We start from the raw sequence: 21,462 nt of genomic DNA, 5'->3' as shown, positions 1-21,462 counted from the left end.
CCCCCCCCTCCTCTGTCTGTCCTGGAGAAAAGAATTCCTGACCTTTTGATACTGTTGTTTCGGTCGTCATGGTCCCTGAACACGAGGATAACGCTGGTGCGCTCGTTGTGTTTTGGAGCAGCTCCCGTTTCTCTCGTGAACACCGAAGATGCTTTCGCCTGTTTGACTTTGCTTCCTCCTCCGTGTCACCCTCTTCTCCTAGTCTCTTTGTTTTTGGTGGCATCCTCACACTCCCGAGTTTGTGCGTCCATACCGTGTTTTCCTACTGAAAGGTAGCCCCCCCGCCCCTATTTCAAAGCATGACAGGAATCTGGCAGCGCTGCTTTCAGTGGGAACAGGCCACTGCGTAGCTCAAAGGCCGGCTTTGTGCAGTGCAACCTGGCCTCTGACTGAGATACTGTGGATGAATGCCGGGAGGTGAGATTAGATCCAACAAGTATCTGATGTCATAAGAAGCTTCTTCGGAGAACTTTCTGATTCACAGCGAGGGCCTGGATGGAGATGTCGCTTAGGTATCGCACTCTACTGGGTCAAACGCGTAACAATCGCCGGGGGAAACGCCCCGTCCTCCCTCCCACTTCTCATATTAGAGTCAATCTCCGTTCATCACCATCGCACCGCTATTTTCCATCTGTAAATATCAGCAGTGCTCTTCCTTTCACCGCTGCTGAGTAAGCAGCTGTTGGTACGGAATGTGAATAACAAGCCGGGGAACGAGTCGCTCCGACCGGCGCAATTACTCGGCAGCATCGAGTAGCGTTCACCTCATCAGCGAGGAAGCTGCGCGCACACACACACACACACACACACACGCACTGTATTCATACACACATGGCCTCCATCTGAAGCATGTTCCTGCCATTTCAAAAAGAGGGGTATTAGAAGTATGTCCCTTGGTGGTTTTGGATTAAGTATTTGCATGGTTTGTTTTGTGTCTGAGCAGAATTGAACAAGCACTTTTTTATTTATTTAATCTCAGCAGTTTAATGAACAAATCCAAATGTCAGCTCTTCCATCAAAACCAAACACAAAGCATTTCTTCCACCGTGTAAATGTTTCCTGGAACCACAGTGGAGCTCGACTCTCCGTGGTCTTGTCTTCCTCTACTGGTTTCCATCTCCATGAAACGGATGCACACTCAGACGCCGCTTTGCCCCGCCGCAGCTCTGATTCCTGCAGACGTTTGCCGACTCGTTATTTTTAAGAATCTTCTTGAGAAGGTTTCTTGTGGAAGTCCTTTTTTGTTTCACCACCTCCATCGACACAAAAATACCCACGGGGAGGGGGGGGTCCTCATTTTTTCGAGGGTTATATTGCTCCACTTACAGAAATGATCTCCCCCCCCCCGTCCTCTCACTTGTCTCTTTCCCATGTCTCCACTCCCCGTCCTGGGTGTTCAGGGCTTCCATAGCGTTGGAGCCTTCCCCCAGGTGCCTGGTACTTGCACTATAATTAGGCCGCTGTGTGTTGTTCCCACCCATTCCTCCGTCGCCCCCTCCTTTTTACCATTTTCCACCAGAGCAGTTTCTCACTCTCGCCTTATTTTTTTTTCGTTCCCTGAAACGCTGTGTCATCCATACAGCGTGTTACTGATGTGCCCTCGGCTTGAGAGTCACAGTTCGGAGGGTTTATGAAACCATTACCTCTTTGAGTCGGGCGACTCGCCATCAATTGCAGATGACAAGTCCTCCTGGAGTCCAAGTGTGAAATTGGAACACTTGTTTGAAATGCCAAGGTGTGTGTGTGTGTGTGTGTGTGTGTGTGTGTGTGTGTGTGTGTGTGCGTGTGTGTGTGCGTGCGAGAAGAGAGGGGTGAGATGGAGGTTTGCGTCAGAAAATGGATGGACCTTACTGACGGTGCCCTGCTATTTCTGGATCTGTTTCCTGTTTGTCTTCCGTGAGGGAGGCGGACTTCCTGTGTTATTACAGTCGCCAGCAGAACTAGCTGTGTGCGTGTGTGCGGTAGGAAGCCATTGTTTAGAAAATCCCTCATGTTGGAATCGACAGTGTGCTCTGTAAGAAAAAAAAAAAAAAAACCCAAGTCGCTTAGATTTTGGATTTGGGAAATAGAATGTTCTCCTCTTGTTAAGCTGGTATTAATCATAATTTCCTTGTTTTAGCATCGAGTCATTTGATTTAGAATTAAACTGACTGTGTTTCCCGTCTACCTGCCGGCCCTCCCCGGAGGAGGTGCTCGTAACCGCCGATGACAATTCCAGATAACACTCCCATCAGCACCCTAGGGCCCTGATTCACAGTGGCTCCTAGTAGCAACACGGATGAGCTCACATTCAGCCGTAAATCATTTGTATGCAGCTATAAACAGGCTATTAGGCTTCTGGTACCAGCCTTTTTTAAATGGAATTTTTTGAGGACAAAAATTGTTGCCTACAGCCTTATTGATGCACGTAAAGACATTAGGGAAAGTTAGTTAAGTCGAGTTATAATGGGAGAATGACGATGCTGTTGCTACAGATGTTGAATCTTTTTGAAGACAATGAGTGTAGGGTTGACACGTATGCATCGAACCACAGGGCCAACATGCATGTATGATGTATGACGCTGCGACCTGATGATGATGATGATGCAAAAATGAGGTTTTAATGGTTGAAAAAACAGCCGTTATTAAGCTATGTTTGTCAACAGCTTTGTGTAATTTCTGATCCCAGTAGCCACAGTTCATTGTGTGCGTGTGCGTGTGCGTGTGCGTGTGCGTGTGCGTGCGTGCGTGCGTGCGCAAGCAATCACCGCTCCATCTGTGTATATTGGCGGCCCACTGTCGGGTGACTCCCAGTTGAATACCATTGAGGTCAGAGGCAGTTTAGCAGGTCGTTACTGAATGAGCCGGCCATTGCGCTTTACGGGACACAGACGCACCTGCATGCACGCCCGGCTACATGCAGGTTACACACACACACACACACACACACACACACACAAAAGCACCAACCCTGCTGATGAAATTCCTCCTCCCAGGTGACTTGGATAATGGCGTTGCCTCGGGTTGCCACAGCGACGACAGAGGGGGGTTATAACAGGCCGTTCCCCCGGGGGGCTGAGAGCAGGCTCTGTATCCATGGTGATTATTACTAAGGAAACTGAGAGTCCCTCCATCACATTGAGAGAAATTAAATGGGCATAAGTTAGAACAACAATCCCATCGAATGTGAATGAAGATAATGCTTCAAACTAACCTCACAAACTCAATGACAACTTTTTGAGACGGAGAAATAAAAGACGTGGCGGTGTGCACACGGACAGATCCTCTAAATGTGAGGGGGGGGGATCACTTCATTGATTGGTCGTTTGATTTGAAGGAATGGTTTCATTGTGCAAGTTTGACCTTTTAAACCCAACAAGTGAGATCGATATTTTTCCCAAACTGACAATAGATCTGAGATGCATGCTGTGTTTCTTGAGGTGCTTGAGTCAATGCATCCCACATCCAGATGTTTATTTCCTTGTTTCTTTCACATATTCAGAGCTCCTGTTTTGCCCCCGCGTGTGTTTATTTATGTGATGAAGGCGTTGTGTCTGATATTACATCTGCTCTGTAATTGCACTTTTGTCCGGCAAGGCGTGTGAGGGGGGAGGGGGGGGAAAAGGAAGGAGGGTCTGGCTGCCCTGTAATCAGTGAAACACACTTCCCACTAAATCAGGCACGGATCGCTTTCCACACACACGCACACACCAGAGTGGGATAGCATTGCAGTCTCACTTTAAGTCCAGTCAAAGACGATCTGAAGGTTTTAAGTAACAGCAGGGCCTGCTCGCCAGTCTTATCGAATTCCACCGTCACACATCCTCCCCAAGCTAAGCAAACAAATTCCCCACTGCGACGCGTCTTGTAAACAACCCGCAGACAGCCGGCCCGGTGCTCGATTCCACCGCGATTGATTGATTAATGACCCAGACCGAGGCAATATAAGTTTGCTGTGTCGCATAACACGTTATCCCGCTCGTAAATGTTTAAGGGCTGCCAGCGATAACACAATAAAGGCCTTATTTGCATTGTGTTACTGCCACTCGCGGGAGGAGATGCTTCTCTGTCTCGTCGACGTAGTGATTGTGTGTCTGAGTCACACACCACCGTGCCACCAGTTGACATTATCTTGTAGCTCGGTGTGTCCCAGCCCAGACAATAGAGCCCTGTCTTGTTAGCTGCTAGCTTGGACTTAGCCAAAAGTGTGTGTGTGTGTGTGTGTGTGTGTGTGTGTGTGTGTGGCTCCTGCGACACATCTCGCTCTCCGGGGGAGACCCCCCGTGGGATGAGAGATGATCTAAGACACACCCCACCACCTTCCCTCCAACTCCCCATGGCAGGCCTGGACCACTCAGATAAGACTGCACAATTAATAGCACCGCAGGACCAGCGCCCATGGGGGGACACTTCAAAGATTGTGTGTGTGTGTGTGTGTAGACTGGATATATTTGCAGTTTGTAAGCGTTTGATGCAATATTTCTCTTTCTGACAACCCCCCCATTTACATTTAATGGGTAATAAACATCTTCCTCCTGCTCTTTAGTGCCGCCGATCTCATCTGTGAGGGGCGCCAGCAGTAAGCGGGCTCATTCACACATATCAGCACATTTTACAGTCCCTTTGCAAAATGACTGTGAGATGGGAATGGTGGTGCAATTTACATAAAGGGAGAAGAAGAGTTATTGTGTCTTACAAACTCCTACACACGGGGAGTGCTGCGCAGCTGCATTGATCGATGAGAATGTTCTCTCCTTTGAGAGGTGAGGGGCAGAAATTCAGACGATAAAGGATTTTTCTGGCTGAATATTTTGAGTTGGAGTAGCGAACCACTCTATCAAATTGCAGTAGCAAATAATCTGACTTTAATCGCTTTAGTACTACAAACTTGGATGTTATTGCATTACATTATTAGATTGTCGGTTTGTCTGTTTTGTGTGTTTTTTGTGTCTGTTTTCCTTCTATGAGCCTCCCTCAGGGGGGAAAACTAATTCCATTTCAACCTCAAATTATTATGAGGACATTGAACGCTTTGTGTAGTTTAAAAGCCATCATGGCATGCCACGCTTTAACAACTTGGACACGGGCTATTTGCAACTTAATTTTGTGGTCCCATATGGGTCAGCAGGCCCAGTAGCTTAAGTCTGTATTCTCTTTCCGTGACTGACTCGATTTTGCCCCGTTTTTTTGCAAGTAGCGCAGCAAAACACCGGCATGAATCTTACCCTCCTTAAATTATTTTTATGGTGGAATTTGTTCGGGCTTTGCCAGCTTTTCTCCACTGCAACTTTTTGCTCTCCTTTTTTTGTCAACCCCACGTGTTAGTATGATTAATAAGAGCGGCAAGAAGCTGGAGAACATTTTTAATGGATCAGGGTTTTATTTGCATCCCTTGTAATTGGTGCTGGGGGAGAAGTAGCACACCAAGCAATATGTGACAGGGGGGGTTCTTAATTGACTCAGGGGTCAATCTGATGGAGCATCAGCCTCCTCTCCCCTTAGCTTACTCCCCGTCGTTCCGGCGATGGCTATCATGCCAGATTGAGACCAAAGGGGGATATTTCTCCTGACCAGGCTGCCGTGCTAATCCTCAGTGCCCAGATTACTGCTGCTTCCCCTCCCTGCAGGATGAATGGCTGGTAGACTGGCAGTAATGTGAACCAGGGCTGAGCTAGGATAAAGACAGAGAGAGGAGGAGAAGAGGGAAGCCTGGTGTCTCCTCTTGCAATATACATTTGTCTACCACTCTGCCGCCGACGTGTCTCACCGTTTGTCAGTCTGGCTTTTCTTTGAGTCCATCTGTTGCTCGCTCAGGGTAGATTCTAGCTTCCCAGCATTGAAGAAAAAGAAGCCATTTCCTCTCACCGGTCTTATCTTTTCTCCCGTCGTGATTGCAGTGATTATTTCTGCACACAGTATAATCAGTGGCGTTGCTGCCACTGAGAATCTTTTGGGAAATGTTGACGAAGCCGGCACTGAGCTGAACTGAGCGGAGACGCACTCGTTCTTTTCTACTAACAAATTCCTCTTTCTGACACCAGAATTACCAATCTTTTCCCATTTACTTCCTTTCCGTGATTTTCCATCAGCCTCCCTCTCCGTCCCTGGCCCTCCATCCCTATCATTCTTTCGGTTTCACAGAGCGCTTGACCTTCTGCTCGAGCCCGAAGGCTTATTGTCCAATTCATCTGTTCTCCAATCTCTCCCCGTCTCTCGCCATTGTGGTTATTGTTCTTCCTCTCACTTTCTCCTCCTGCCCCTGCCTCCGCCACCATCCTGGGACTCTGATTTATAAGCTTGCAGCGAAGGCTTGGCTGATTTCCCCCCCCCCCCCCCCTCTTCCCCCTCCTCCTTCAGAAGAAGACAGAGCGGTGGAGAGATAGCAGTGGAAAGGCTGAGACGCAGGAAGGAGAAGAAGGAGCGATTGGCAAGGATATGATTTGCCAGCCAAAAGAGGACGACACAAAGAATTAGAATGTCAGCGAGCAGTTGGCTCCGATTTAACTACCTGTGCCTCGAGCAGAGAGGAAGTTGGTTTATCTCTTTCAATAAACGACAGAGAGAGGCCAGAGGGTGAGCGGATAAGGTCAAAATGAAACCGGGCACCGGGAAAGTTAATTAATTAAAAGAGAGCACACACAACTTTCTTTTTTTTTTTTTTAAAGATTTGAAAACTTTCCGCTCCCACTTGGCCCTTGGGTTTAACTGTTAATGAGCGGGACGGGATCGGATCTGCTCCCCCGCGGGCACTCCTCACTCACAGATGGTAGTGTGGGAATCGAGCTGCAAAACCTCTAAATAACCCCACGAGGTGCAGATGGCCCGGTGTCAACGCTGATTGCCACCAGTGTTAAGTTGCCATGTGTTAGAGCCGAGGAGGGATTTACTGATTTCCCTGCTACCGCATGTTGACCTGCAAACTTTGCTGGTGCATGTACGACCCGTGGACGTGTGAGCTGATCTGTGATCTTTAGAGGATGTTATTGAGGGATCATATGCTCCATATCAGCTGTTTAGAATGCATGACAACAAAGCCTGTGTTTACGTGACAAAATGTGAACCATTAGCTCATCGAAGCAGATTAATGAACGTTCTTAAAAGTAGAAAATTTGTTAAATGACAGACACACTAATTTGTAATAGAAAAGATTCTCAGTTTGTGAATATAATTGATATTTTGCAGCTGTCGCAACCCCCGCCAACAGTTTCACTTATGGAGGCTGTACAAAATATTAAGTGCACTCCAAAATGTATAATAGCCAGAGAACGCTGACTGTACCAAGTGAGTAAATTCTGTCAATATCTTTAAATTCAATATAATGAAAGCTGGCAGAGTTTATCTTTCCCCCGATGCACCAGATACATGCCCGCTAAATCGATCCAAACACTTGAGTTTTCAACTTCAAATTGAGCTACATCGATGCCCCCCCCCCCCTCTTTAGCTGTTCTCAGATTGGATGAGGACTTTATGCCCCCGGCTGTTTGGAGAGAATGAAGTCTGGAGGAAAAAATATGCTATCCATCTCACAAAACAACATTTGTTTGCCTGCCAGGGCCTTCAAAACCATTAACAAGATTAGGGAGCACACAATGGCGACAGTCCCTCTCTCTCTCTACTTCTCTTTTCGCCCCCCCTCCTGTATTCCCTCCCATTTTGTTCTAGCTCATTTGCCAGTACAATGCAGACATTCAGCGGTTTGTCTGCACCTCCTCTCCTAAGGGAGCACAAAACCTCCTTATGCAGGCAGACAGCAATGGCACACGCACACGCAGATGCACAAACCAACACAGAAATTAACACAGCAATTAATACATTCATGCCAAAGGCGGGCTTTTCTCTGTCGCGCACACACATGTTTGCTCACACACCCTCCCCTTGCCTGCAGGCAGCTTGCTCTCTGTGAAACAAACCCAAAATGAATCAACAGAGGGTTATATAAACACTGTACCATCTATGAGAAAGCCAGCATGGGCACAGAGATGTACACTCTTCCCATAAATGGCATTGCACATGGAGGTTGAGTGGGTGTGTGTGTGCCTGTGCGTGGACGTCATAAACAGAGGGTGTGTTGGATTGCTCCAGGCCTGTTGTTTGAGGCAATTTATTCGTCCAAAGCTATTGATTTTTGATGTCCATCCCTTTTTTGTGCCCTGTTCTCCCAGCATCTTTCAGTGAGATCTTTTGCACACCCGATGGCAAACATGAACCGAGGCCTTGAACGTGATGCTAGCACTGTTAAGAGTTTCATTATAGGGGCACAGAAATGAAACCCACAATGTGAATAGAATCGGGAGAGGAGGAGAATTTGTTCCTGGGCTCCTCTCGCCAACACCTCATCTTTGGCTTCTCTCTCTCTCTCTCTCTCTCTCTCTCTCTCTCTCTCTCTCTCTCCTGAAACCAGCTTACCTCATCTTACTTTTCATCTAACACGCTAATCTCCTCTCCTCCCCCTCTATCTGAGTAATGAAATTTAATTGCATCCGTCTTGCATTTTTCAGCGCAAGTGCTCCAGAAGACATGAGCGGTACATCTCATTAAATCTCTCCCTTGCCTGTCTCTCCCCCCCCCACCCCTAGGTGCCTACAGATATTTCTATGGGTCTGTTGGCAGAGCCCCAGGTGGCCATGTTTTGCGGCAAACTCAACATGCACATCAACGTGCAAAGCGGCAAGTGGGAGCCGGACCCCTCGGGCACCAAGAGCTGCATCGGCACCAAGGAGGGCATCCTGCAGTACTGCCAGGAGGTAAAGTGTTGGGAGTGGTCTAACTTGTTTATTTCCCCCGTGGAATTAATTAAGCCTGATACTACAGGATCATATTCATCCACCCTTTAAAGCTGATATGATTCTGGGGTGTAGAAAAGGTGAATGTCAGATAGTATTGAACAAACAGTAATAGTGTGACGGTAAAACGGCAGTGTCGTTTAGGTTGCAGCAGGGGTTAGAGAAGTCATTTCAGACCATTTGAAATCATCTTTAGTGCGCGACATGCCTTGAAAACGGCTCTCATTTGGCCACGTATGCTGCGATATATGAAATACTTAAACTGTAATTGCCCAGTGTTTGTTTTGTTTTGAGTGTGCAATAAGCCTAGACGATAAACTTTTACAGTCATGGCATTTTAGTTGGATGTTTTGGGTCTGATAATTGACATTTTAGCAATCAAGCTGAGTCTCTCGGCAAATTACACCGATTGAGCGGGTAGCAGTGCATCAAGCAGGATTAGACGATCTTCATTTTCCTTTTCTAGCAGTTTAATTTTTTGGTATGTTTGGGCGAGTGAGAACAATTTTCAAACAGAGGTGGTACCAAAACCAATGCAACTAACCCAAAGCACAAACTGCTGAGGATATTAGAGCGGAGGAATTTGTTGTTGCTGGTTTGAGAGAATATAAGAGCACAGAAGTCCATCATGAGTGGGAAGCAGGAACTGCAAGCAGATTTGTTTTTATTCACCAAAATCCCCAATTTGGCAGGATGACATGATGCCGGAACTCGGCTCAGTAAACAAGCTGCTTAAGTCCATGTGACTTCCCTTTAAATGCTCTGGATGGCTTTTAATTCGGCGGCGTGAAAGCTAACCGAACGTAACACATGCAACACAGCCTAAATAGAAGAGGTGACATGCGAGTGTCAAGAAACCAAGAATGGAATTTTATGATATGGAATTACTATGATTTTCCTCTGCATTTGGAGAGGCATTAGAGGAGAGAAAACGTAGGAGGGGGTGTCGCGATAAAGATGTCATGCATTTGGCTGAGAGGAACATGGAGGTAAACACAGTCGAGTCTGCCAAGCAGAGACCGGGAAAGCTGCAATGCAACAAACAAAAAATTCAGCTTCGTCTCGTTTACGATAAATATAATACTGTGTGTGTGTGTGTAGGTGTACCCAGAGCTCCAGATTACCAATGTGGTGGAGGCCAACCAGCCAATCAGCATCCAGAACTGGTGCAAGAAGGGACGCAAGCAGTGTCGCAGTCACATCCACATCGTGGTGCCCTACCGCTGCCTGGGTGAGTCCCACATATGTGTTTACTACAGACGAGGAGTTGGGAGCCAGTTATGCTCTACGGGAGCCATCAGTGTTGGTCGAAATGTGTCTTCAGTCAATCAAAAGGGCTGAAGCTGCCCATTGTGTATGAATTATAAATATGGATGTTGGGTTTTTTTTTTGCTGCAGTGGGAGAGTTTGTGAGCGACGCCCTGCTCGTTCCTGACAAGTGCAAGTTCTTGCACCAGGAGCGCATGGACCAGTGTGAGAGCCACCTGCACTGGCACACCGTGGCCAAGGAGGTGAGCACACGCCTATACCAACGCTGCTGCAACGACTAGCAGGGACAGTTACTGATCTGATTCTTCTGCCCGTGTGTGTGTGTGTGTGTGTGTGTGTGTGTGTGTGTCTTTCTCGTCCTGTGTCTGCGCAGTCTTGCGGAGACAGGACCATGAATCTCCACGACTATGGGATGCTTTTGCCGTGCGGCATCGACCGTTTCCGAGGAGTGGAGTTTGTGTGCTGTCCCGCTGAGGCCGAGCGCGACGCCGACAGCGCCGAGCAGGACGCTGATGATTCCGATGTCTGGTGGGGTGGAGCGGAGACTGATTACTCCGACAACAGGTACACACACACACAATCGCATACACGGATAAATGAGGCAGCAGCGGAGTAATACATCAGCGCTCAGATGAGATACTGCCACTTTCATTTTCAACCTTTGCCATGAGGATGTATTTCTCTCCTTTGAAGTAAAACTGCAGGTTGGTTGTAATTTAAAGTCTTTGTCCTTCCCTCCTTTACATTCATCCTCTTTGCCTTCCTTATTTCCTCATCCCTCTCTCTCTCTCACCTCTCCTCCCCCCCACCCATTTGCTCTTGTTTTCTCCATATGTCCCCTTACTCCCTTTCCCTCCCTCCCCTTTCTCCCCTCTTCTCTCCATCCCTGCTTCCCTCCCAGTATGCTGCGGGAGCCAGAGCCAGCGGAGCAGCAAGAGGAAGCCAGACCATCTGTGGTAGAGGAGGACGTGGAAGAGGAGGAAGAGGAGGAGGATGTGGCTGAGGAAAATGACGATGAAGAGGAGGAGGAAGAGGACGTGCTGGACAACGACCAGGATGGAGACGGAGAGGAGGATGAGGTGGAGGAAGAGGAGGAGGAGGAGGGAGACGACGACGATATCGTCGACACGCTCGACGATGGCGATGACGCCGACGAGCCCACCACCAATGTTGCCATGACAACCACCACCACTACCACCACCACCGAGTCTGTGGAAGAGGTCGTCAGGGGTGAGGAGCAGTTCTTACGCGTGTCTAGTTTTGGTTCTCGTCTTCTGTTATAAATAGACCCCGCTTTATGTTTTCATAATCGGGTTATCTGGAGGTCTTCTTTTAAAGGGACAGTTCACCCCAAATCAATCGTACCTGCAGTGCTATTTATCTACGTAGATGGTAGTAGCTGCATACTTCCTACTGCGCAGTGATGCGGTTGTTGGGTGTAGTTCAATAGAAAGAAACTAGTTCCTACATGAAACTGCTCACAACGAGGTCTGTGGATTACTGGGTCATGAAAGAAAATATGTTTGGGGCACTTGAGCACCACAAGCCGAGTACCATATAGTCCCATTATCGTAGTCCAAAGCGATTTAAACAAAACAATGTAGATGGATGAATAGCACTAGAGGGAAGAGGATGTATTTTTGATTTTGGGGTGAACTGTCCCTTTAATCAGAGGACGGGTTTCTTTTCATTTAGATTAGTGTGGAACAAGCTTAGTTGTACAACATTAAAAAAACGTGCTTCTCTCTCAATTCTTTATGCTTTGCTAAACACAATTGAACTTCGTGTTCCCCAGCAATTAATTTCCCGGCTGTCATTTTTCTTATTGTGCTCATCTATCATCCCACAGCGTTCATTAGCTACGTTCCATTAGAGTCAGAACTGCTTGTTCCGCCTTTGTTTCTTTATTGTTAAATTTGTAAATTGAAACCTGGCTTTCTTCACATGCTGCTGTATGTGACATAAAGCATTTTATTTTGATAGGTCCCTGGATTTAAGTGGCATATTTTACAAGTGAACAGACGAGACAATTTTTCACACAGCTCCACAAATGAGGCACTTACATGGTGTCTGGTGAGCTGAAGAGCCTTTTGTGGCCATGTACTGCTTTGTGAGTGACGACGACGTGCGTGTGTGTGTGTGTGTGTGTGTGTGTGTGTGTGTCCTCCAAGATGTGTGCTGGGCCAATGCAGAGACCGGTCCGTGCCGGGCCATGCTGTCCCGCTGGTACTTTGACCACGAGGAGGGCCGCTGTGCTCAGTTTATCTACGGCGGCTGCGGAGGCAACAGGAATAACTTTGACTCAGAGGAGTACTGCCTGTCTGTCTGCAGCAGTGTCAGTAAGTCCCGCCCGACAGCGGCAAACCCTCGCCCAGCAGCCGGGTTTGTCTCTCACCCTCGTCTTTCCAAGCCGCCAGATGCTCAGAAGTTTCTTGCTCGGCGTGCTTCTCTTCTAAACGCTCCCTTCCTAGCTAACCTTTTCCCCGCTGCCGTCTCTCCGTGTCTGTCACAAATAAATGTGTTTGCACTAAAAACAGACTAATCCCTCGTGGATCCTTAACGTCACCGACCTGATCGTCTGTACGCTGCCTGTTCCCTTCACTGTCGCACTCGGCTCAGTTTGTTGCTGCTTTCCTTCTATTTGTGAGGCATTTCCATTTTGCAGTACATTTCAGTTTGGACCACTGGACCGAGTTTTGTTTCGAGAGCTGGAGACATGTAAAGAAATCCTGTATTACAACATGGCTTCTCTGAATCCTCTGTGACGAGGTTTGATATTTTAGAATAAGTTGCATTTATTGGTTTCCATTAGGATTAAGTCGTGAAACGTGGCACCAAAAACTACACGCTCCAACTACAGCGCTTCGAAACAGAGGATTAATTTTCATGGACAGTTTGCGTTAAAGGCTTAATGACACGCTAGAATCTTCTAGCCATGGGTACAGCGTTGTTGTCCTATAGAGCATCCTCTGTCTTTTCCATGAGTACAGTCGTTTCATGGGCATAAACTATTTCTTTAACGTGAATATGAGTTTTAACACCATCCATGCAGGAATTATTTAGCGATAATCTTCACCTCGCTGCACCTTGTCCTTTACATGGCTGACGTGTTGCAGGCTCACATTATTGTTCTGGTTAATTCATTACATCCGCTTCAATCAGATGTCAAATTACCCTGCTGCAATTTTGAAAAATGCAAAACGTTCACTCGGTAGCGGTAAGGAAATACTCATCAATGCGTCATTATACTCCTGCACACTGCGTCACATTGTGATGATTGATTATCGGTGGCGAGGCTGAAAATAAGGACGATTGCGTGATGGTTTTCACACCGTGTTGCTATATTTGGCCTTTAGGCGTTTCTTAAAGGCGAAGGCTTTGAAAAGGACAAGTATTTCTCGCCACTTGCTGATGAGCCAGACGTGATCATTCAGTCACAAAGGGAAGTGATTTGATCTCAAATAGTTGCTCAGTCTTGGATTGCCAACCTTCTGGCTTTGTTTTTTTTTTTTTTCATTACTGTGTGTGTGTGTGTGTGTGTTGTGCACAGAGGGGAGTTTTGTGTTGTAGATGGGGAGCGGAAGGCGGTTTAAGTGTTTGGCTCTGATGCTGATTCTAGTGTTGTGTAAGGTTCAGTGACCTCGCTTGATATATGCGCGTGTGTGTGTGCGCGCGTGTGTCCGCATCTCAGACAGGAAGTGCACGATCTGCCCCGCAGCAAAATGGAGTCATGCTATCTCCATCTCCCTATATTGTGATCTAATTGTATCCACGGTGTGTGTTTAGGTGTGATAGTGTGTGTGCATGCGTGCTTAGGTTTGGGGATGTCTGCTCCGCTGAGTATAGTGGAGGTGCAAAACTGCCGCAGTGTCTTATTTCCCCCACGACAAAACACACAAATAAAAAACCATTGAGTGTATTTGGGGGATTATCCAGAGTAACAAGGACACAAGTTGTACTTAATTGAACTAATTCTCTCTAAACCCCTTAAATAACCAAACTATCTGCATGATGCCACTGGAGGTAAGTGAGAAATCTTAATTGAGGAGAACTGATCCTTCAATGATTTTGAGGAATGGAGCACAACAAAAGCACTCGGCTTAGGTCAAAGTGAATAACATCTCTCCGTTGTTGTTGTGTCTTGTGCAGTCATGCGCTCTCATCAGACATAACCGATTTCACATGACGTGTGACCTTCACGCATAACACACACACACACAGAATCACCCACGTACCACCAACCACTTGTGATAGCATACTTGTGGAAGATAATCAACTTTCCACGGATTTAAATCCAGGTTTCACGCTTTATGTGGTCCATTTCTGTTTCTTGCTGCTAAGTCGACCAAAATCCAGTCCCTGCTTTTGAGCCCAGAGGATGCATTCCAGCGTCGGTGTTTTTGGCATGTGAGCCGCATCACGCTCTGAATGAAGTTATATAAGTTAAAGATGGGTTTTGTCTCTATTCTACAAAAGACTACGGGTCATCTGAAGCATTCATTTGATTGCTTTTTGGAGGGTGCTGGCTTCCAGCTACAGCTGCTATCTCATCTTCCTTCTCTCCCGATCTCACACTAACCCTATTAACCCATTTCAGGCTTTGTGTTTTCAAAACACGGAGCCAGTCCCCAGATCATCCAAATAAAAGCGTGCAGTAAAAAGATGAAGTGTTTTCATCCTCCTGCCTCCTCTTTCTCTCCCTCTACTTCCATTCCATGCAGTACCCACAGCCACGCCCAGCTCCCCCGACGCCGTGGACCACTACCTGGAGACGCCTGCTGATGAAAACGAACACGCCCACTTCCAGAAGGCCAAAGAGAGCCTGGAGGCCAAGCACCGCGAGAGGATGTCCCAGGTACTGACGGAGAGGGGAGAGCAAGGAAGGAAGGAAGGAAGGAAAGGAATAAATGAGGAGGGAGGATTTTATGTTTTTGATGTTGATGTTTCAGTTCAGCAGACTGAAAGCTCATCAGCAGTCACTGTGAACACATGAATCCGTGACGGTGGCTGAGCAGGCAGAACAGAGGTGGATTTTCTTTGTTTCAGAGAGAGGACAAAGATTGGTTTTCCCCATGAATTGAAAAAGGAGGGAGAAAGGGTGTGTCAAGTAAAAACGAATAGGTGCGTTTTTCTTTTAATCCCTCCCGGGTAAGCCGACCGAGCCAATTCAGCTTTAATTGTGTTCTTTAATCAACCGGCTCGCGCTCCGGCAGAGAGCCAGATGGTCCACAGCAATGTCACAGTTTCAAAGCTCCAGACAGCAGCAATAACAACCTAGTGGCTCTAAAAGTGCTGTTTTCCTTTCTTTTGCCAGAGTCTGTGCACCGCTCTAGATAGCTTTTCTTGCGTGGGTAGCTACAGCCGCAGTATCATCGGATTCCACACAGTTCACTTCATCCTTACAGATACTCTTGAGGTCATGTGTTTGGTAAAGGCCTGGGTTGAACTAAAGAATTCACCCAGTGAGTCAGAGCGGACGGAGCTGACCAAAAAGGGAACAGAAACTGTCGATTTGGGACTTCTGCTGTCTTCGTCACGCTGCACTTTCACCTGGCACGTAAATCCCCTTGTGATTTGAAAAGCAGACACTCCACCATTTCAACATTTTCAATCAGAAAGGATTATTTACACAGACCGGAAGGAGCTGATATTTTCCCCCCACTGCAGCCCAGATGTCAAAGCCATGTAAAATGTCAAATTTTCTACCATTTAGACAGCTGTGAAAAGAGCAAAGATGTTTCACTCAAGTGTAAAATCAACCTGTGGGCAGCACATGTGCAGAGATACAGTAGGTTGACAAGTTGCATTCAATTTGTTGTACCCAGGTGATGAGAGAGTGGGAGGAGGCCGAGAGGGAAGCTAAGAATCTTCCCCGTGCAGACAAGAAGGCCGTCATCCAGGTTAATACATGCACATACAGGACATGCATCAAACCGCCCGACGGTTGTTTGTGAAACATGTTGCCTATATGTTGCAATGTGTGCAGCGTTTCCAGGAGAAGGTGGAGGCGCTGGAGCAGGAGGCGGCCAGCGAGCGGCAGCAGCTGGTGGAGACCCACATGGCCCGGGTGGAGGCTCTGCTGAATGACCGCCGCCGCCTGGCTCTGGAGAGCTACCTGACGGCGCTGCAGCAGGACCCACCCAGGGTACGCTATATAAACACAGTTCAGCAGATGATTGGTGGGCTTGTTCTGATTTGATTTGACCTGCTACAAAACATGAATATTCATAAAGTTTGTGTTCTGCTTAGTTTGTCCTTTGCGTCTATGTAACACTGACTGGATTTGGATTGTGTTTTGCACATTTTGTTTTTCTGATCCACCCTGTATATAAACGTATCGCCCCGTCCTTCCTCCGCTCCTAACCATCCGTCATCGTCTTTTGCAGCCTCGCCACGTCTTCAGCCTGTTGAAGAAGTATGTGCGTGCGGAGCAGAAGGACAGGCAGCACACCCTCAAACACTTTGAACACGTCCGCATGGTGGATCCCAAGAAGGCCGCGCAGATCAGACCTCAGGTAGCCTTATCATTTGACATGTAAATGATGTTGTTTTTTTATGAAGAGGCTGATGCAGCTTTGTATTTACTTATGTCTATGTGTGTATAAAAGGTGCTGACCCACCTGCGTGTCATTGAGGAGCGTATGAACCAGTCTCTGGGACTTCTCTACAAGGTGCCCGGTGTGGCCGACGACATCCAGGACCAAGTTGGTGAGTTTGTGACAATTAAGACACTCGTTTTTCACTCTAAAACATGACTTATACATAAAAATAGAATCCAATTCATAGTAGAAACTAAGAGAAAGATGGAAAGGTGGTTTTAGCTGAGAGAGCGGTGTCGGTAGAGAGACAAGACAATACAAATGTGACTGTTGACCCTGGCATGAGAAAGATATATTAGAAGACGCAGTGTCCTGATTGTGCTACATGTTGTGGAGAGATTGAATGCTCCAAATACCAGCTCCCCCAAAAATGCAATTTTTTTGTTGATAAGGGCACGGGAGGGATTTGGCCTAATTCTTCTGTTCGGAGTCAAATGAAACTGTTCGCCAGGAAGATAAATCCCCTCCCTCTCTCCCGCTTCTGCATTCGCTAGGTTTCTGTGGGGTTTTTGGGTTTATGAGAGTTGAGTGCGTCACGCAGCCATCTGTGTCTCTGTCTCGGAGACGGTCACAGTCTGTGCTGCCTCGGCAAAACACACACAGGAACAAACATACACAGAAGAAAAAGCACCATGTTCTATAACATTTCTCGGAGGCTGTCTGTCCCTCCTGATTGAGCAACAGTTGGGTCCTTGCATGGGATAAAATATTTTCTTTAAGCAGAAATAGAAACGCTTGTACGTTTCTTTATTCTTTCGTTTGTCATATTTTCACCATAGGGAGCATTTTATGGTGAAACTAACTGATAAGATACAAGAAGTTTGATAAATGAAGTGAAACGTCCTTCCTTCCCTCTGTCTACTTCCGCTTCACTTGTGTCCTCTGACCTCTGTCCTTCCTTCCTTCATGCCTCCGTCCAGAGCTTCTGCAGAAGGAGCAGATGGAGATGGCCCAGCAGCTGGCCAACCTGCAGACGGACGTGAGGGTGAGCTACGGCAACGACGCCCTGATGCCCGACCAGGAGATGGGGGACGGCCAGACCGACCTGCTGACCCAGGAGGGCACACTTAGCCTGGGGGGAGTCGGCTTCGTCCACCCTGAGAGCTTCAACCAGCCCAACACTGAGAACCAGGGTACTTCCTGAAGCACCGGGTTGTCGGTTACATTTTGGTTCAAAGTTGACAAAAAAACACCCAAAATGTATTTGCTCTCTCTTTCTTTCTCTCTAGTTGAGCCAGTTGAGTCTCGCCCCAGTCTTGACAGAGGCATTCCCACACGGCCAGGTTGGTACTGTTGTCCAAAAAGTTTATTGTACACTGCTTCAGATCATGGCTAAAGTTGCATGTTAACTTTCACAATTATTGCTACGCTAAAGTAGCTTTCAGGCTAATAATATAAAATATTTCTTCTGGTTAAGTAATGTCTCCTCTTAAAGGTTGCTTTGAAGTACAGACTTGCAATAAAGTCAGCACAGTATTTTTCCATTATCTCTCCGCCATTGTTTGCACACAGCCAACTCCACTTGACCTCCATTAAGGCGTTAGCTGGGGTTGTTAATGCAGAGTCTATACTGTGCTGTTAATGCTGTGCTATATATGTGCTGTATTCAATTCATGCCGCTGTCCGTCCCGCTTTATCAAGTGAGTTTGAGAAGGGGAAAGCGGCTGAGTGTCACCATCCATAATAGATGGTCCTTTTCCTTCCCTTTGCCAGTGACTGGAATGAAGATGGAAGCTGTTCCTGAGCTGCGGATGGAGACCGAGGACAGGCAGAGCACCGAATACGAAGTTCACCACCAGAAACTGGTAAACAAACAAACGGAGAGCAAGCTCATTTGATATTCACCGATCCATTTGTATCTGCAGACTAAACAGAGACAAGGACACACAAGCATGAAGGTGAATTCACTGACACATTGCAGGCTTGCACTCTGCCCTCTTTTTTCCATAAGTACACACAAAGGTGCGTCACACTTCTGCTCCTCTCTAAATTCCTCTGATCTGAGTTAAGTTTAGTTGTGCATGTATTTTTCTGGTCACCCACAGGTGCTAAAAACGTTACCAGGCTCTAACCCAGTTCTGCATTCATTCATTAATCTCATCCAGTATTGTAATAGCAGCACAAAAACCTCAATCCGTCCTCTGTCAAATCCAAATCCGCGTACCTTATTCTTCTCACCTAAAGGCTTTAATCTCTTTAATCCCTACATTTTATTACATATCACATTTCTTGCATTCACAATGAGCAGCCAGTGTGTCAGGCTGCCTCTTTGAGTCAACTCCTTCATTTGATATTCACCGTAACCCCCAATCAGCGTTCTGCAGGATTAATCTGGAGGAGGCTCGCCAGCCTGAAATTAAGTCCACACTCGCTGCAGTGTTTGACACGAGCAGAGGTAGCCGTGTTTCCAAGTCAAGCTGTGTGTTGTAAGATTATCTGCAGTTTAGTGGTGGTGGAGAAGGTTTCCGTCCCATTATCCCTGCTGGCGTCAGCATAGGTGGAGTTATCAGGAGTTGCTTTCCTCCCTTCTGAAGCCGCCATTTGCTTCCATTTATTTCCACAGAGCAGCGTAATCCTTGCTTGTTTTTATTTTTTAATCACGTGTGTTAGTATTGTGTTGGAGCTGAGTCATACTGCATCAGTGTCTCTTTATGCTCTGCTTTCTGTACATCACCTGACGGCCAAAATTCTCCACCAGGAAAAAAAAAAACCCTCAAAAACAAGTCGCCTTACAGACTGTCGATGCGCTCTTATGTGTTGCGTCTTTGTTCCCCAGCAGTTGTTTTCGAGCTAAATATGCCTCTCTAATGACAAAAACAGGTACATTTTCGGAAATGTACTGGTAATTATGCACAGCATGCGCTGCAAAACGCTTTGGGTAGACGAAAACAGGAGTAAATGGGCTGTAACTCTGAATGTCAGCCGCATTCTCCTCCGTCAGTGATATTCAAAGATGGTGGAATGAAAGTAGACGCAGCGACTAAAAGCACATTGGATCTCTGGGAGAAGTAACATGCAAACCATCTAAGCACAATTAACTCTCAGGCCTGCTGTGCTGAAAGCACACTCATTACTCAGCAGTTTCACGTGCACATAATGTGCATGGTGCACAATGAGAGTCCTTGGTGTGCATTGAAAGTCCATGAAAAAAACCATCCCGCTGGTTCCGATCGGTCACGTGACAAACTACCTGTCCTTCAACTCCCCGCAGGTCTTCTTCGCCGAGGACGTGGGCTCCAACAAGGGCGCCATCATCGGCCTGATGGTTGGAGGCGTCGTCATAGCAACCGTGATCGTCATCACCTTGGTGATGCTGAGGAAGAAGCAGTACACCTCCATCCACCACGGAGTCATTGAGGTGACCCCCCCGTGTGGTTGTGTGTGTGTGTGTGTGCACAAGCTGTTCTAGACGCCCGTCAATCTGGTGTGTGACATGCATGCACGTGTGAGTGCAAGCTGCTCGTCAGTATTGAACGTGGGTATTTGTGGATGAGGTGTTGTCAGAGTCTGAAAAAAAGGCTTAAAAATGTCGAGTTGGGATGGTATTGTACACTCTGCTCACTAAATTTGATGGGATTAATGCCAGTTAACAATTCATTTCCTGCCTCTTTTTTTCTAATTATCCTCATTTATCACTCAGAACTTCCATTAGCCGTTTAATTAAAAAAAATGTGGTGGTTATGGCAGCCGTGTTTCTTTATTTTTGCCGATTACTCTTCCAGGAGGCATTAAAAAGGTCTTAAAATGTAGATTCTTTACATTTGTACACACTGTGTGTGTGTGTGTGTGTGTGACCTCCCCCCGCCCTCTCTCTCTGGCTCCCCTCCAGGTGGACGCTGCCGTCACACCCGAGGAGCGCCACCTGTCTAAGATGCAGCAGAACGGCTACGAGAACCCGACCTACAAGTTCTTCGAGCAGATGCAGAACTGAGGAGACTGTCACATGTACACAGACATCTCCTCCCACACATCAACCCCCCCCCTTTCCTTCCCAACCCCCCCCCACCCCCACCCCCTCCTCGAATAGCCCCATGTCTCCACAAGGCAGTGTGTCTTAGATCATTGAGTGACTGAAACAGTCAGTTACGACCATGCTGGAGCGACTGTAGCCAGGGTTTTCTTTCATTTCTGCCTGGGCGGACACTGTGGCCGAGCCAGTTTGCACCATGTCTGTTCACTTTATCGGAGCGAGACGCCTTTTAATTAAAGAAAGGCGTTTTTACTCGCTGCTCCGTCTGGGCCTGCTGACGTACGGAAAGAGAAAAAAGGCCCCGCCCAGCGCTTTGAAACAAACCCTCTCTCCGGGGAAAGAAGCGCTTTCTCTCCACGCTGATTCAGGGCCAGTGCATAGTCGGGATTATTTTTGGGCGTGGGACAGTTTTAGGTGTGGACTTGTGTAGGCAAATCTGACCGCTGATCAGTGGGATTTTAGGCGCACGCTGACCCTGGGCCTCATTTACAAAAATTGGTTGCAGAAATCATTATTCAAACTTTGGACGTATTCATTTGTTTCTATCATATTCTTTGTAATGATTATATGATGAAAGTAGGCTTAAATCAGGCACATTTATTTTTCTAAATGAAGTCCATTGTTTCCCCACTAACTGCACCACTACTGCACTCACTCTACAGTCTACACTGGAGTACCCCCCCCCCCCCCTCCCCCCCCCCCCCCCCTAGCCCGGCCCCCCCCCCCCCCCCCCCCCCCCCCCTCCCTCCCTCCCTCCCTCCTCCATCCTTCCCCTCCATCCTCTTTTCTTTCGGCATTCTTACGATAGCTGGGCTGTGTTAAGTCACACAAGGCTCTTAAGGATATTTGGAGATGCTGATGA

The 21,462-nt window shown here is 47.3% G+C and overlaps 1 protein-coding gene across 3 annotated transcripts in view; it reads left to right on the top strand.

The window, feature by feature from the left end:
• The window catches only part of appa (amyloid beta (A4) precursor protein a), a 24,701-nt gene extending 3,814 nt beyond the window's left edge, over positions 1 to 20,887 (top strand). Inside the window, exons 2-17 of one of the 3 annotated variants that reach the window (XM_031852361.1) lie at positions 8,556 to 8,723; positions 9,864 to 9,993; positions 10,161 to 10,273; positions 10,405 to 10,595; positions 10,933 to 11,261; positions 12,203 to 12,370; positions 14,753 to 14,886; positions 15,857 to 15,931; positions 16,027 to 16,176; positions 16,418 to 16,546; positions 16,640 to 16,739; positions 17,551 to 17,763; positions 17,860 to 17,913; positions 18,344 to 18,435; positions 19,842 to 19,988; positions 20,460 to 20,887. In XM_031852361.1, the coding sequence (XP_031708221.1) occupies positions 8,556 to 8,723; positions 9,864 to 9,993; positions 10,161 to 10,273; positions 10,405 to 10,595; positions 10,933 to 11,261; positions 12,203 to 12,370; positions 14,753 to 14,886; positions 15,857 to 15,931; positions 16,027 to 16,176; positions 16,418 to 16,546; positions 16,640 to 16,739; positions 17,551 to 17,763; positions 17,860 to 17,913; positions 18,344 to 18,435; positions 19,842 to 19,988; positions 20,460 to 20,561 (2,295 nt within the window). In that variant the 3' untranslated portion in view covers positions 20,562 to 20,887. Of the gene's footprint in view, positions 1 to 8,555; positions 8,724 to 9,863; positions 9,994 to 10,160; positions 10,274 to 10,404; positions 10,596 to 10,932; positions 11,262 to 12,202; positions 12,371 to 14,752; positions 14,887 to 15,856; positions 15,932 to 16,017; positions 16,177 to 16,417; positions 16,547 to 16,639; positions 16,740 to 17,550; positions 17,764 to 17,859; positions 17,914 to 18,343; positions 18,436 to 19,841; positions 19,989 to 20,459 lie in introns of all 3 variants that reach the window. The other 2 variants (XM_031852360.1, XM_031852362.1) reach the window with 2 other exon arrangements.
• The last annotated feature ends 575 nt before the right edge of the window (positions 20,888 to 21,462 follow it).

Source organism: Anarrhichthys ocellatus, unplaced genomic scaffold (genome assembly GCF_004355925.1).
Source record: "Anarrhichthys ocellatus isolate YVR2014 unplaced genomic scaffold, GSC_Weel_1.0 scaffold12, whole genome shotgun sequence".
Taxonomy (NCBI): Eukaryota; Metazoa; Chordata; class Actinopteri; order Perciformes; family Anarhichadidae; genus Anarrhichthys; species Anarrhichthys ocellatus.
Note: the sequence above shows the minus strand (reverse complement) of the source record. Positions and strands in the feature narration are given on the sequence as shown.